The 15,286-nt window shown below is 45.7% G+C and overlaps 1 protein-coding gene across 1 annotated transcript in view; it reads right to left on the minus strand.

Annotated features, from left to right (window-relative positions):
- LOC140464450 (heparan sulfate glucosamine 3-O-sulfotransferase 2-like) overlaps nucleotides 1-14,736 on the minus strand; it is a 73,140-nt gene extending 58,404 nt beyond the window's left edge. The window contains exon 1 of the mRNA XM_072559510.1: nucleotides 12,978-14,736. Coding sequence (XP_072415611.1) covers nucleotides 12,978-13,444 — 467 coding nt within the window. The 5' untranslated portion in view covers nucleotides 13,445-14,736. The remainder of the gene's footprint in view (nucleotides 1-12,977) is intronic.
- Nucleotides 14,737-15,286: the final 550 nt, after the last annotated feature.

The raw sequence follows: 15,286 nt of genomic DNA on the forward strand, positions 1-15,286 counted from the left end.
ATGATGTTTACTTCCTTGACCTGATATTAATAGGGAAAGGTGTTATTCGGGTTGGAAGAATTCATCTAGGATGACAGGAGTTTAGTAAATTGAAGGGAAATGGAATTGAGGAATATACAGAAGAAGATTATTAATGGGGATGGAATTAATGGAAGCTGGGACTAACAAGAGGTCAGGTTAACAAGGTGAAGGTGTTTCTCTAATGGTGTTAATGCCATTAGAGAGTTAATGGAGATAAGGAATAACTGGGGTGGAGGCTAAAGGGGTAGGGTTTAATAGGTTGAGGGGTTAATGGTCAACTGGTGGATTATATGAGCAGAGAAGGTTAATGGGGTGGAGGAGTTAACAGCATTCAAATTTACTGGGTGGGCTGGGCTTAAGATATTTTAATGGGGATGGAATTTGCTAAATGAGCTTGAGGTTAACAGGGTTAGGGATTAATGGGGTTGGAAACAAAGACGTTGGAAGGGTTAACAGGGTCAGTTCTTTGTTGGGGGTGGGTATGGCTGATGTTAGCAGATTTGAGGTTGACAGTCTCCATAGTGGTAAAAACAATGACTGCAGACGCTGGAAACCAGACTCCTGATGAAGGGCTTTTGCCCGAAATGTCGATTTCGAAGCTCCTTGGATGCTGCCTGAACTGCTGTGCTCTTCCAGCACCACTAATCCGGAGTCTCCATCGTGGATTGAATCCATTTTTAAAGGATCCCAGGACAATGCAAAATGCTCACCAGTTTCAGGCAACAGCCCAGTATACCATTTGGAAAATGGGGTCCTGTGACACAAATTCCAATTGGACTGAAGCCTCTGCTTGTAATTTTATATTTCAATTCTCCATAGTCTTCTAGGAATAAGTATTCTTTGCCTGAACTGCAGAACTAGTGAGGTGAAAGAAAGCAGAGAAAATACAATAAAATCAATTTCTCGGGAGTCAGGATCCATGGGAAATTAAACTCAACCCTTCTGATTTGTAACCAGGGATCAGTGTGCAGTCACAATGATAGAATAATGGGTCTCACTGGCTTGAGCTCTCCTGTCAGTGTAAAACCCCGTTGTCTGTTAGAATCCCTACCATATGGAAGCAGGCCATTTGACCCATTTAGTCCACACTGATCATCTGAACATCCCACCCCCTTCCCTATTCCTGAATTTCCCCTAGGGCTAATCCAGCTCGCCTGTGGACACTAAGGACAATTTAAGCACAGCCAACCACCCAACCTGCACATCTTTGGACTGTGAGAGGAAACCAGAGCTCAGACAAGGGGAGAATGTGCAAACTCCACACAGTCAATTGCCTGAGGGTGGAATTGAACCTGGGTCCCTGGTGCTGTGAGGCAGCAGGGCTAACCCTTGAGCCATTGTGTTGGCCCCATCTTGCATTCTCAGCTATCTTCCCCCAGCCCCACCCCTCTTCAATTTATCTCTCAGCCCCCTTGGGCCACCCCTTCATTCCTGATGAAAGGATTATGCTCGAAACGTTGACTCTCCTGCTCCTCGGATGCTGCCTGACCTGTGGTTTTCCAGCACCATACTTCCATACTGTGTGTCAAAGAACTGCATTTGCATTAGCATTTGGACGCATGTGCCTTTGGGAACTCTAGCAGCATCTTTCTAAGTCATCAGTGTAAATTAATATGGGGGGGGGAGCGGTGTGGTGAAGAACCTGAAAGGGGAGAGGCACCCATGAGTCAGTAAGGGGGAGGGGCTTGAGTGGGTGCGGAGGTCTAAAAGTGGCTTCACAGCAAACTGCAGGAGCGATTTAGCAGGCGGTGATATTTACATAAATCTTTATGAACCAAAATAACCAGCATACAGTATCAGATATTCTGGTGTGTCAATGAGCTGGGGAAATTATTTCAGTGATTAAATGTTGACTGGTGCAGAGCAATGCCTCCCAATTAGGAGAGCAAACTGGATCAAGTGTCATGAAAGCTGAGGTAAACTGGCCACCTTAGGGTGCCAATTATAACATTAGGACAAAGAGGACGATTGAAATCAGATCCAGTACAAACCGCACACTGAGTGGGAGGCAGTGAACGCATTGTTTAATTCACACATTAAAGAAACCTTGTCAATTGCAAGTAACAAATTTGCAAATCACACAGAATAGATGTCCTGGAATAATCTATTTATATAACCTGGATCTCACAGTGTTTTGTTAAAGAATTTGCAACACTTTCTGATCGTGAAATGTCACTGATAGGTTCCGTAGTCTGTGTTTAATCCTCAATCTGACTAAGACTGCTATGGCTGGAGTTGCCCTCTGGGGATAAGAAATAGGATGTGGGATTCCTCTGGGCTATAAACCAAGCACCTCCATGTGGGGGAAACCAGTCACTCAGAATTGCAGAGAGTGTTTCTTTAAATGTCTTGGAGACAGGTTCGCTGTTGGCAAGATGATATAGAACATATAGAACATAGAAAAGTACAACACAGAACAGGCCCTTTGGCCCATGATTCATCCTAATGTAAAATAAAATAACTTAACCTAAGCACCCCTCAACCCACTGCTATCCATGTGCTCATCCAGCAGTCACTTAAATGTTCCTAATGACTCTGCTTCCACCACCACTGCTGGCAACGCATTCCATGCATTCACAACTGTGCGTAAAGAACCTTCCTCCGATGTCCCCTCTATACCTTTCTCCTAATATCTTAAAACTATGATCCCTTGTGTCAGTCATCCCTGCCCTGGGGGAAAGTCTCTGGCTATTGACTCTATCCATTCCTCTCATTATCTTGTACACTTCGATCAGGTCCCTTCTCTTCCTCCTCTCTAGAGAGAAAAGTCCAAGCTTAGTCAACTTCTCTTCATAAGGCAAGTCCTCCAGTCCAGGCAGCATCCTGGTAAACCTTCTTTGCACCCTCTCCAAAGCCTCTGTATCTTTCCTACAGTAGAGCAAACAGAACTGGACACAATATTCCAAGTGTGGTCTCACCAGGGACTTGTAGAGCTGTAGCAAAACCTCACGGCTCTTAAACTCAACCCCCGTGTTAATGAAAGCCATAACACCATAATCTTTCTTAACAACCCTATCCACTTTGGTGGCAACTTTGAGAAATCTTTGTACTTGAACACCAAGATCCCTCTGTTCCTCCACACTGCCAAGAATCCTGTCTTTAATTCTTCGAGTTCAACCTTCCAAATTGTATCACTTCATATTTATCCAGGTTGAACTCCATTTGCCATTTCTCAGCCCAGATATGTGCTAGAAGTGGGAGGACCAGTCTGAGGCCCTTCAGTAATCTGAAAAGAGCCATCACCCTATAGTGGACAATAAAGAAGAGAACACATACTTCAAAATAGCAGACACTGCTGTCAAACCTTTAAAACTCTACAATTAAAAATAGTTGAAGTGACATCCGCCATCTACAGGGCACAAGTCAGGAATGTGATGGAATACTCCTCACTTGCCCTGGATGGATACAGCTCCAACAACACTCAAGAAGCTTGACACCATCCAGGGTAAAACAGTCTGCATGATTGGCATTACGTCCACAAGCATCCACTCCCTCCCCCACTGATGCTCAGTAGCAGCAGTGTGTACTATCTACAAGATGCACTGCAGACATTTACCAAAGATTCTCAGACAGCACCATCCAAACACATGGCCATTTCCATCTGGAAGGACATGGATGGCAAATACATGGGGACACCATCATCTACAAATTTCCCACTCACCATCCTGACTGGAAATATATGACCACTCCTTCAATATCCCTGGGTCAAAATCCTGGCCCAGCTAATACTGCCCAGATCTATTGAGTGAATTAAACAACAGCCTCATTAGCCAGATCAGCGCTGGGGTGGAGTGACAAGGATTATCTTACAGGGTGACCTGTGACTGTCTTCCATCCAGCTAGGCAGCGAGCTCTGCCTGGAGGCTCACTGGAAAATTCCAGTTGGATCTTTTAGTTGCCTTCAGTTAGATCTTTAAGGAGATAGATGTGAGGGTGGCCAGTACATGGAACAATTCACCAGCAAGAGTTAGTGCTTCTGAGAGAGGGGAGGGAGAAGGGGGGAAAGGACTTGTGTTTTCTTGTACACAGCCCAAATGCTGTAGTTATTAGGTATTAATTGTCATGGTTACAGTCAGTCGACAGTGTGGTCACTGACTGTTTGACTCTGATTTGACAAGTCCATGAGTTGCAAATTTGTAAATAGTAATCCCTGAAGTGAATTCTAGTGTGAGGCACCAAGTATTTTTCCATTGGGTGTTGGTAGCAGAGTGTTCACCAGATCACCTTCTCCAACTCAATGTAAGATATAAAACAAAGATCCCCGCCTACATCAACTCCTAATCCCAGTGACAGTACATCACATTGCAGATTAAAAATCTTCAGGAGAGGAAAAGACCATCAGACTCCACAAGTTCATCCCTTTCCATAGACAACTCCAAATACCTAGCACCTCAATCCCATCCATCCCTTGACCACTTATCCACCCTACAGTATCTTCCACACCCATTCCTGCATCTCCTCCATAATCTTACTATGCTTTAACAGATACCAAAGCAATAAAGGGCCTTGAGAATGGCTAGCTCACTGATAACAATGTGTAAGGCTTAATACAGAAGGCTCTGCACATTTGCAAAGCTAAGCACAAAGCTGGTTAGTCTACTCTAAAATGTCCTGATGCCCTGTCCTTTGCAACTGGGTCATTCCACTGTAGGACTGGGGAGTTTCCTGATGCACTGTGGGATTGGGCCATTCCACTGGTGCAGTGTGGACTGGACTTTTCCTCTCATTCACTGTTCAGTTGGGTCATTTCCCTGGTACACTGTGAGAATGGACCATTTTCCTGGTGCATTGTGGGAATGGGCTGAACTCTTAAAGGTGCAGTAAACTAGATGCATTTTTTCCTGTTTTGTTCTTTGATATGTTGCAGAATGAAATATAGTTTCCCTGTCAACATTTTCTCTTGATCAATTTTAAGATCAAAGTGCTAAAATTTTGAAATGAACAAGTGTCTCTTAGTTTGTGGGAACAATCAAAGATTGAATCAACTGGAGAGCATTCAGAGAGTCTCTCTGGTAAAGTGCTGTCTCTCTGTCTCTCCACATCCTCCTGCAATACTTATCCCAGTAGTTAGCAGCCACAGGACTACAGCTCAATGTCAATTGACCGAAATGACTGAATTAACCTATCAATCAAACTGATTTATACTGTAGAGAAATCCAACAGCCGTCACACAGCAGTGTTATTTGGACTAAAAAGATAATAATCTCTTTATTCGGTCCTCTAAATGGAAGAGCATTTGCTGGGACAGCGAAGAGGAGACGGGACAATGAGATAAGCTTTACAATCTTTCTGAAAGTGCCGTTTGCTTGTTTGCGGACTCAAGTCCAGTCCATAAGCGCTTTAAAAACATCAACCACTGTCTGGATTTCTAATTTTGATCTATTTATTAGGAAGTAGAACTGAAGGGCCAAGTATGAATGAACACCAGTGATGTAGTTTATTTGGCTGGATGAGTGCAGCCAAGAATTTATTATCCAACTGACAGCTAGTGAATAATGAAACGGTTTTAAATTGGCTTAATCTGTTTACTGAATTGAACTATCAAAGCATACTTGAACCAGGTAGAAACTTTACAGGAATATATGTGTCAATCAAGTTAACTACCAGAGTCTGAAACAATGCAAAGAATAGGATAAAGGTTATCATAAAAACAAACAATTTGCACCGACACTGGGGAGAATCTTAGTGGCTCTGAGTGACGTGGGCTATGGCAAGGTGTGTGATAGAATTTGGCAATAAATGTTGTGAGGCCAATCTCAACATAGAAAGCCACTCGCTCCATCTTTTATGTTTTTCACAAGTGCATTGGTGAAAATCTCACTGGGTAGTGGCAAGACCATAAGACATAGCACCAGAATTAGGCTATTTGGTCCACAGAGACTGCTTCACCATTCGATCAGAGCTGATATGTTTCTCAATCCTATTCTCCTGCTTTCTCTGCATAACCCTTGATCCCCTCACTGATAAAGAACCATTTATTTCTGTCTTAAATGCACTCAATGACTTGATCTCCACATGGTTTGTATCAATGAGTTCCACCGATTAACCAGCTACTGAGTGAAGAATTTCACCCACATCGTTGTTCTCAAGGATCGTCCCTTCATTCTAAGTCTGTGTGCTCAGGTCCTAGTCTCTTCTATTTGTGGAAACAATCTTCTCCACACCCATTCTATCAAGGCCTCTCAGTATTTTGTAAGTTCCAATCAGATCCCTCCCTCAACCTTCCAAACTCCATCAAGTACAGACCCAGAATTCTCAACTGCTCCTCATGCGGCAACCCTTTACCCCCAGAATTATTCTTGTGAGTTTCTTCTAGGCCACCTCCAAGGTCAGCCCATCCTTTCTTAGACATTGGGCTCAAAACTGCTCACAATATTTCGAATGCGGTCTGACCAGAGCCTTATACAGCCTCAGCAGTACATCTCTGTTCTTGTATTCTAGCCCTCTTGAAATGAATGCCAACATTGCATTTGCCTTCCTAACTGCCAACTGAATCTACATGTTAACCATAACATGAACTGGGACTCTTAAGTGCTTCAGATTTCTGAAGCCTTTCCCCATTTAGAGTCCATATCTCTATTCCTCCTACCAAAATGCATAACCTCCCATTTTCCCACACTGTATTCCACCTGCCATTTCTTTGCCCACTCTCCCACCCTGTCCAAGTCCTTCTGCAGCCTCCTCACTTCCTCAATATTACCTGTCTCTCCACCTACCTTTGTGTTATCTGTAAACTTGTTATTACTTGTTCAGGAATTGTTTATTAACCCTACCTCCCCCACCTTTAACTTGGTTAGAGTTTTTGTGACCACCTTATTAACCTTTGCACTGAGATCGTGGTTCCAATCAGTTCAGGTGGAGCCCGCCCCAATGATACAGTTGTTCCTGTCCCAATACTACTGCCAGTGCCTAATGAAATGGAATCCTTAGCTGCATTGACAGTTATTATTGTTTGTTAACCACTTTGTTAACAGCCCAACTCACCTCACTAATGTTCAGCCTCCCATCTCACCAAACGTGGTAAATGAATTAGACGTCAGGAGAATTTGACAAAGGAACCAGAGTAAGTAACTGGTGGTTTCAGCTAACTGCTCACTCTGAATGACCTCATTCAGAGTGTAAAATGGGCACTGACATCTCAGGCATACCCCACAGACACTGGGCACACAAACCCCACATCCACAGACATTGGCACCCAACATGTGCCAGCCTTTAAGGACCGTGATAGCACATCACCAACCCACTTACAGTACACTACTGCACTTCCATGCTACACTTTGGGCAGCACTGGCCCCTCTCATTGTAATGCAGCAGCAAGGGCATTGTGTACTCAGGAATTCACAGCCAGCTCATGGACTGGACCTAGCTGCATCATTCAGTGTCATACAGCTCACTCATTCTGTGCCCACTTGGACGCTCACAGCACCCTCACCTGACATTGCCCTGCCTTTTGGTGCTCAGAGGTACCAGCCTCACATTACTGCTGTCTTACTGTACTACTTAGTGCAGACACAAACCCAGTAAACTCGTTGTCAGCAGCCTCAAGCATGTCAAGGAGGGATAGCTTTCGCTCAGAATGTTCTGGCATGGTATGTCAAGGACAGACTCTGAGGCCTGCTCAGGGTGGTCCAAGGTGGTCATAAAGAGCAAGGAGCAGAATGACCAGGAAGCATACCACCTATCATCAGTCTTTTGACTGAGCTGCTCCCTTGTGGAGTGAGAAAGTGGTATGTATTACTGATGACGAACGTGGGTGGCACAGCTATTACTAAATGTGGGGATGGAGGTGTGTCCTGAGTGAGTGACGAGGCATTGTAGTGGGCAGGGAGGCTTAGTGGGGGTTGGAGTGGAGGAGGGTGAGTGGGGAAGATGTCGCATGGCTCTAGTGAGAGTTATAGAATGTGAGCCTTGCTGGGAGGTAGGTAGAGTAGTGGAGATATAGTGGAGTGTGAGATATTGGGCAAAAGATGGTGGCACTTGGGCTGGTAGAGTGGAGAAGATCATTGACCTTCTTCCTATGTTACTGGACGTTCCTCCAGGTGCCTGAGACTGCTTCACCTGGGTACCTATATCGGATCAGGCTGGCATGGTATGGCATGGCACCCTATCCAGCAGGGGTCCAGGAATCTGCTCACAAAGCAGGGTCCTGATTTCTCCCTGTCTGCCATACCCGGGGAAAATGACAGCAGCTGGGCAGTGCAGCTCAGACTGACAGTAAAATAAAACAAAGATCTGCTAATGATCGGAAATGAAAACAGAAACAAAAGGTCTGGCAGCACCTGTGGGGAGAAAGCAGCGTTAACGTTTCGGGTCCAGTGACCCTTCTTCTGAACTCCTTCTTCAGAATTCTGACTCGAAATGTTAACTTTGTTCTTCTGTCTCTCCACAGTTAGGGTCAGAACTGGGTCCACTACTTTTTGTCATTTATAGCAATGATTTGGATGTGAACATAGGAGGTATAGTTGGTAAGTTTGCAGATGACACCAAAATTGGAGGCGTGGTGGACAGCGAAGAAGGTTACCTCAGATTACAACAGGATCTTGATCAGATGGGCCAATGGGGTGAGGAGTGGCAAATGGAGTTTAATTTAGATAAATGGGAGGTGCTGCATTTTGGATAGGCAAGTCAGGACAGGACTTATACGCTTAATGGTAAGGTCCTGGGGAGTGTGGCTGAACAAAGAGACCTTGGAGTGCAGGTTCATAGATCCTTGAAATTGGAGTCTCAGGTAGGTAGGATAGTGAAGAAGGCATTTAGTATGCTTTCTGTTATTGGTCAGAGTATTGAGTAAAGACGTTGGGAGGTCATGTTGTGGATGTACAGGACATTGGTTAGGCCACCTTTGGAATATTGTGTGTAATTCTGGTCTCCCTTCTTTTGGAAGGATGTTGTGAAAGTTGGAAGGGTTCAGCAAAGATTTACAAGGATGTTGACAGGGTTGGAGGATTTGAGCTATAGGGAGAGGTTGAATAGGCTGGGGCTGTTTTCTCTGAAGCATTGGAGGCTGAGAGGTGACCTTACAGAGATTTATAAAATCATGAGGGACATGGATAGGATAAATAGACAAGGTTTTTTTCCCTGTAGTGAGAGAGTCCAAAACAAGAGGGCAAAAGTTTAGAGTAAGAGGGGAACGATTTAAAAGGGACCTACAGGACAATTTTTTTCATGCAGAGGGTGGTACGTGTATGGAATGAGCTGCCAGAGGAAGTGGTGGGCACGGGTACAATTACAACATTTAAAAGGCATCTGGATGGATATATGAATAGGAAGGGTTTAGAAGGATATAGGCCAAAGCTAGCAAAGGGACTAGATTGATATAGGATCTCTGCTGGCATGAATTGGTTGGACTGAAGGGTCTATTTCCGTGCTGTACATCTCTGTGACTCTGAGTCTTTCACAATTTCAGGATGCGGCAAAGCGCTTCAGAATAAAAGTACTCTTTAAAGTATCATCACTGCTGAATTGTGGGAAACACTGCACTCAGTTTGTGCACAGCAAGTTCCCTCAAGCAGATTGGATAAGAACCAGTCAACCTGTATTAGTGACGTTAGCTCAGGGTCAAATGTTGGCCAGAATGCAAGGGGAAACTCTAATGCTTTCCTTTCCAGATTGAGTCATGGCAGCTTTTCCTGAGGAGTTGGGTTAGCTTATCATCCTATCTGAGAGATGGCTGCTCTGTCAGTGCAGCATTCTGTCAGTACTGCACTGTTAGCCAAGATTATGTGCAAGAACCTCCAGCGTAGGACTTGTTGCCTCTGAGATGAGAGTGTTGCTCATTAAGCCACAGTTGCCAATAAAGGTAACCTTAGCAATTCTTGCTAATTGATGAGTGTTCTATGTTCACACTAATGCAAAGAGTAATCATCAGCTCCTATCCCTCAGGCTGATGAGGGACAAATACAATAAAAACAAACAAGCTCATCAAAGTCAGACCTAATTTCATTCTTTTTTAATGTTCACTCACACAGATTTTGTCAGCAAGTGACAGAAAAATTAAACAAGTCCCTGTTATCTTGTAGATTGTGTATTATACAATGGGCACTGTTTGATGGCATCAAACAAGGATCTTATTTTGTACTGGTGGGTAACACTTGAGTCTCAGCTTGTGGTTCTCCTTATCAACAGACTGGAAGGATTTAACTAATGTCATTTACTGCAGGGTGGAGGTGAGGAAACAAATCAGAGAATCCGTCATAAAGACTGTCAATGGGGATGGGTACTCCCAGCGTGACAACTCACCTACATCCAGAAATTGCCAAGGAATTACAGTCAGTCCGTTAGCAAGCCACACTGCTGCCAGGTAGAAATTCTTGATCTGGAATGACCACACACTTAAAATACCAATTTTATTTCTGCAATACCAAGTTTACATTGCAGTATTTTATGAGTGGAGACAGCAGAATAAACCTCCACCATTCAAACAGCAGTAACAGGATAATGTACTGTGCACAGGAACAGATTGGGGTTTTACATTTTGATTTGATCTGCTTTGCCTGGCCCCTGTTGATTTATTTTCTGAATGTGTTTAAAAACTGCTCTCTGGATGGATTAGGTGTGCACTGGGAAAAGACGACCCTGTTGACAGAGTCTGAGCAGAGGCTGAGAAACAAACTCTCAGGATTTCCTGATGCAACCATTTGCTGTACTTCCCCTAGTTTCTGTGCTATTTTCTTGCAAGGGGAGTAGACTTCCTACTGAGTCCTGAATACTCCACAATATGCAACCTGAATGACCCCATTTCTCACATCTGTGCTCAGACGGTGAGTGGCGGCTGGTCATTCTAACACGTGGGGCATTGTATCAAAGCTGATTTTGTCCCCAGCTGGTATATGTGCCCTCTGTCTCTGGAGGGCATGTTCCCTGCCCTGATCCACAGTCACTGTGGTTAACATCAACTGACTCAACAGTGTAGTCTGGGATCTTCCTGCTCTCTATATTTCATTACATCACTACAAAGGCCATGTTGCCAATCAGTCCTTGGGGGAATCTGTCATTTAATTTTTTCATAAATTTACACTTTTTTTAATGGACATCAGGTGACAAGTCTTAATCTGGCAAGGTGAAAAAGGGAGAGTGAGAGGATGAGGTTAGAGGGAGAGACAACAACAAATAAAAAGAGAACGTGAGGGAGGAAAAGAAAGAGGGAAGGAGCAGACAGAGATGGAAAGCAGACAGCGAGATTGGGGGAGAGAAGGATGGAATAGAATGGAGGAAGTGGGGGAGCAAAAGGAGTTCAGGAGGAAGGTCGGGAGGGTGAGTTTGAAAGAGGGAGGGGGAGAGGGAGAAAAAGCTGGAGGGATGAACTTAATCACATCTACTTTCATTGACTTTCAAACTGATAACCTCAAGGCTATATGTGTTCACAAATCAATAAAAAAGGTTTCCATTAGACATTCTCCCTTGATGAGAGGATTAAGAATCATAAATGTGCCTCTGTCCCTGAACAACAGGAATAGTCATGATGACACAAATTACTTTTCCCTCCAAACCAACTACCGAGGCTAGTTAAGAACTGGTTCCTTATCTGTCCTGTCAGTAAATGATCAGTCTGATGGGAAGCAAACCACAAAAAAACAGGCATTGAAACTGAGATTAGATTACTTACAGTGTAGAAACAGGCCCTTCAGCCCAACAAGTCCACAACGACCCTCCAAAGAGCAACCCACCCAGACATTTACCCCTTCACCTAACACTATGGGCAATTTAGCACGGCCAATTCACCTAACCTGCACATCTTTGGACTGTGGGAGGAAACCCACACAGACACAGGGAGAATGTGCAAACTCCACACAGACTGTTGCCTGAGGCAGGAATTGAACCCATGTCTCTGGCGCTGTGAGGCAGCAGTGCTAACATTGTGCCACCCACAATATAACCCATTCCACAATATAACCCATTCCACAATATAACCCATTCCACAATATAACCCATTCCACAATATAGCCCATTCCACAGAAGCACACTAACCCTTTAATTGTATCACACAGCCACTATTAAACTGTTTAAAAGGTAAGGCACCAAAATATGGCACTCATTTTAAAATAATTTAACAAAGGATCAGCTACACTTGAGATCAGATACAGCTCACATAGAGTCACAACAAATGCAGAATTTCCAACTGACTTTCAAAGTAGGTTGTAGGTAGAAAGAGAAAAAATGGTTGTGGCAACAAATGTAAATAGATTAAGACGGGGAAGATGTTAAATGCAGTTACCTCAGTAAACAGAAGAATGAGGGCGAGAGGTTGGTTTGTACAGCCAGACCATCCAAATCATGTCATCAATAAAATGGCACACCACACTCTAATCATACCCACACTGTGCCTTTCTGATACCCAATTCTACCCTGATACCATGCACACACTGTACCGAGATCAGACCCATAACATGTATAGAGTCATACAGCACAGAACCCAACCCTTCCATCCAACCAGTCCATGCTGAACATCATCTGAAACTAAACTAGTCCCACCTGCCTGCTCTTGGCTCATGTCCCTGCAGCCCTTTCCTATTCATGAATCCACCCAATGTCTTTTAAATGTTGTAATTGTATGGGCATCCATCACTTCTTAAGAAAGTTCATTCCACAATTGAACCACCCTCCGTGTTAAAAGAAAAGGGTGCCTCATGTCTTTTTCTCAATCCCTCTGCTCTCATCTTAACAATGTATCCCATAGTCTTGAATTCCTAGGGAAAATACAACTGCCATCAACTCTATCTGTACCCGTTGTTATTTTATAAACTTCGCCTCTCAACCTGCTAGGCTCCAGTGAAAAAAGTCCCAGCCTATCCAGCCTTTCCTTATAACTCAAACCTTCAACATCCTGGTAAATCTCTTTGGAACCCTTTCCAGCTTAATGATATTCACATATAACTGGACAGAATCCAGTGCCCATTCTGTCCCCATGCCCATGGTAAGTGTCATGCCCACCCTGACTGTACCAATGCCAGTGTTACCTGTACCACTCCAGTCCTTTCTCGTAATGCCTGTCAAAGAAGTGCGGCTCGGTGCCCAGCGCCCTGACCTCGGGGTGGACTCGGATGAACTCTAGCACCGCCCGGGTTCCTCCCTTCTTCACACCGACAATAATGGCCAGAGGCAGGCGCTTACTGCCCGGCCTGGGGGATGTCTCGCTGACCCTGTCCCGCTCCGGGCTCCTGCCGCTGAGTGTCCTGTTAGGGGCTGCGTGCCCCCGGCCCGGGCTGTTGGGATGGGCAGAGTGGCCACAGTGCTGGGATCTCTGCAGCAAGTAGCAGGCTCGGTGCTCGGGGAAAGCCAGCGGCTTCTGCATGATGGAGTGGCCACAGAAGATGAGGCTGTAACACAGGTAGGTGAAGGAGAGCGACAGGCTGAAGATGAAGACGAGCCTGCGCGTCCCTCTGGGTGGAGTTGGCACCACTCTCACCCCTAGTCTAGATGCCATGTCTCAGGGCAGCTGCTGACAGGGGCGCGAACATGATCTTGGTCCAGGAGCTCGGCACCGGCTCTTCGGGCATCTGGGGCTGTGGGCACAGACTGAGGGCGGAGGACCCTGGCCACCAGAGCAGGGACACTGCCAGGCTTCAGGGAGAGAGGGCAAGGTCAGCTCCGGGAAGGCAGCGCTGTCCCCAACTGCACTTCGTCCGCTCTACTTGGAGATGCTGCACATTGCTGCCTGCTCCCTGCTCCGTGCATTAGGTAAGGCAAGGAGGGAGTTGACACTGCAGGGGGAACCACACACACACACACACACAGACACACCCCCACACACAGACACACACACAGACACACACACACCCAGACACACACCCACACCCTCTCACAGACACACACCCACACTCACACACACACAGACACAGTCACACACACCCACACAGTCACTCACACAGACAGTCTCACACACAGTCACCTAGACAGACAGTCACACACACACCAACGCACAGTTACACAGGCAGTCACACACAGTCACAGAGATAAACGCATTCACACAGAGACACACAGATACACACAGACAGAAACACACGCCCTCCCACACAATGTATCTCTCCCTCACATACACACTCCCCCCTCACATAGACAGTCTCTTTCTGTCCCTCCCTCACACTTTCTCTCTCACACAGGCACGCTTTTCTCCCTCAGATATTATCTCTGTCCTTGTCACACACTCTGTCTCATAATCTTTCTCCCTCTCTTCCACACCCTCTGTCACCTCACTGACACACACACGTACACTGTCTCTCTCCCTGTCACATACACTGTCTCTCTCTCTCTCACACAGACATACACACACTGTCTCTCTCTCACACACACACTCTCCCTCACACTCTCACACAGTCTCTTCCTTTCACACACTCTCTCACACATATATACACTCTCTCCCTCTCACAGTCTCTCTCTCACACTCTCTCTCTCTCTCTCTCTCACACACACACACTGTCTCAGTCTCCCTCACAGACAGACACTCTCACACGGGGAGCTCCCTATCATTCCCGGATCCTGGCTGTGCTTGCTAACCCGGTCAGGGCACTGCATTGAGACGTTTGCTTTCCCCTCCTGGCTCCGTCTCCCTCCTCCTGGATTTTTTCTTTTAAACTCCAAAGTTGTCCAGGAATACCGATGCAGAGCGGGCTGAGGTCTGAATATTTAAACGCGCCGTCCTCCGCTCCCTGACGTTCGCCGCTCGCGTTATCTTACGCCTCTCTTATCAAACAGGGAGAATGTGTATAAAATCCCAGAGTCCACAGGTTTGAAAAGCAGTACTGTCGGCCAGGGACTGCCGCCTGGACTCAGGTACGGTCTCCCCTCCCAGCACAGCCCACAGAGGCTGCAGGAGAAAGCCTAAGGGCAGGAACCTCCCAGTGAAAGCAGAGGATTGGGAAAAGACTGCGATTTGGGGTTATCAGGGGATGTGAAGAGATGTTAGAGCAGTGCAAGGAATTGTCACCAGAAACGGGAGATAGTGAGATCTGGGAGAAAGGGTGGCACATTAGAGAAGGAGAGATGAGGGAGAATTGGGATGGATCTTTGGATGAGAAGAAGCTTTGATCTTTCTTAAAGGGTGACCTCCACTGGAACTCCCCCCCCGCACTCTCTACATCTATCACTGTACCTTCACAATCTGCTCCTGCCACCCATACTGTGCCACTTTACTGAGTGCCTGCAGATTGGCTTCATTCAAAAAGACTGGGAAAGCCTTGTAGGGCAGATGGGAATCTGTGTCTCTGAGGTAGACTATCTGGGTTTGAATCACCCCGACTGCTGATGGCTGTGATGAGGATGTTTGTTC

Source organism: Chiloscyllium punctatum, chromosome 40, assembly GCF_047496795.1.
Source record: "Chiloscyllium punctatum isolate Juve2018m chromosome 40, sChiPun1.3, whole genome shotgun sequence".
Taxonomy (NCBI): Eukaryota; Metazoa; Chordata; class Chondrichthyes; order Orectolobiformes; family Hemiscylliidae; genus Chiloscyllium; species Chiloscyllium punctatum.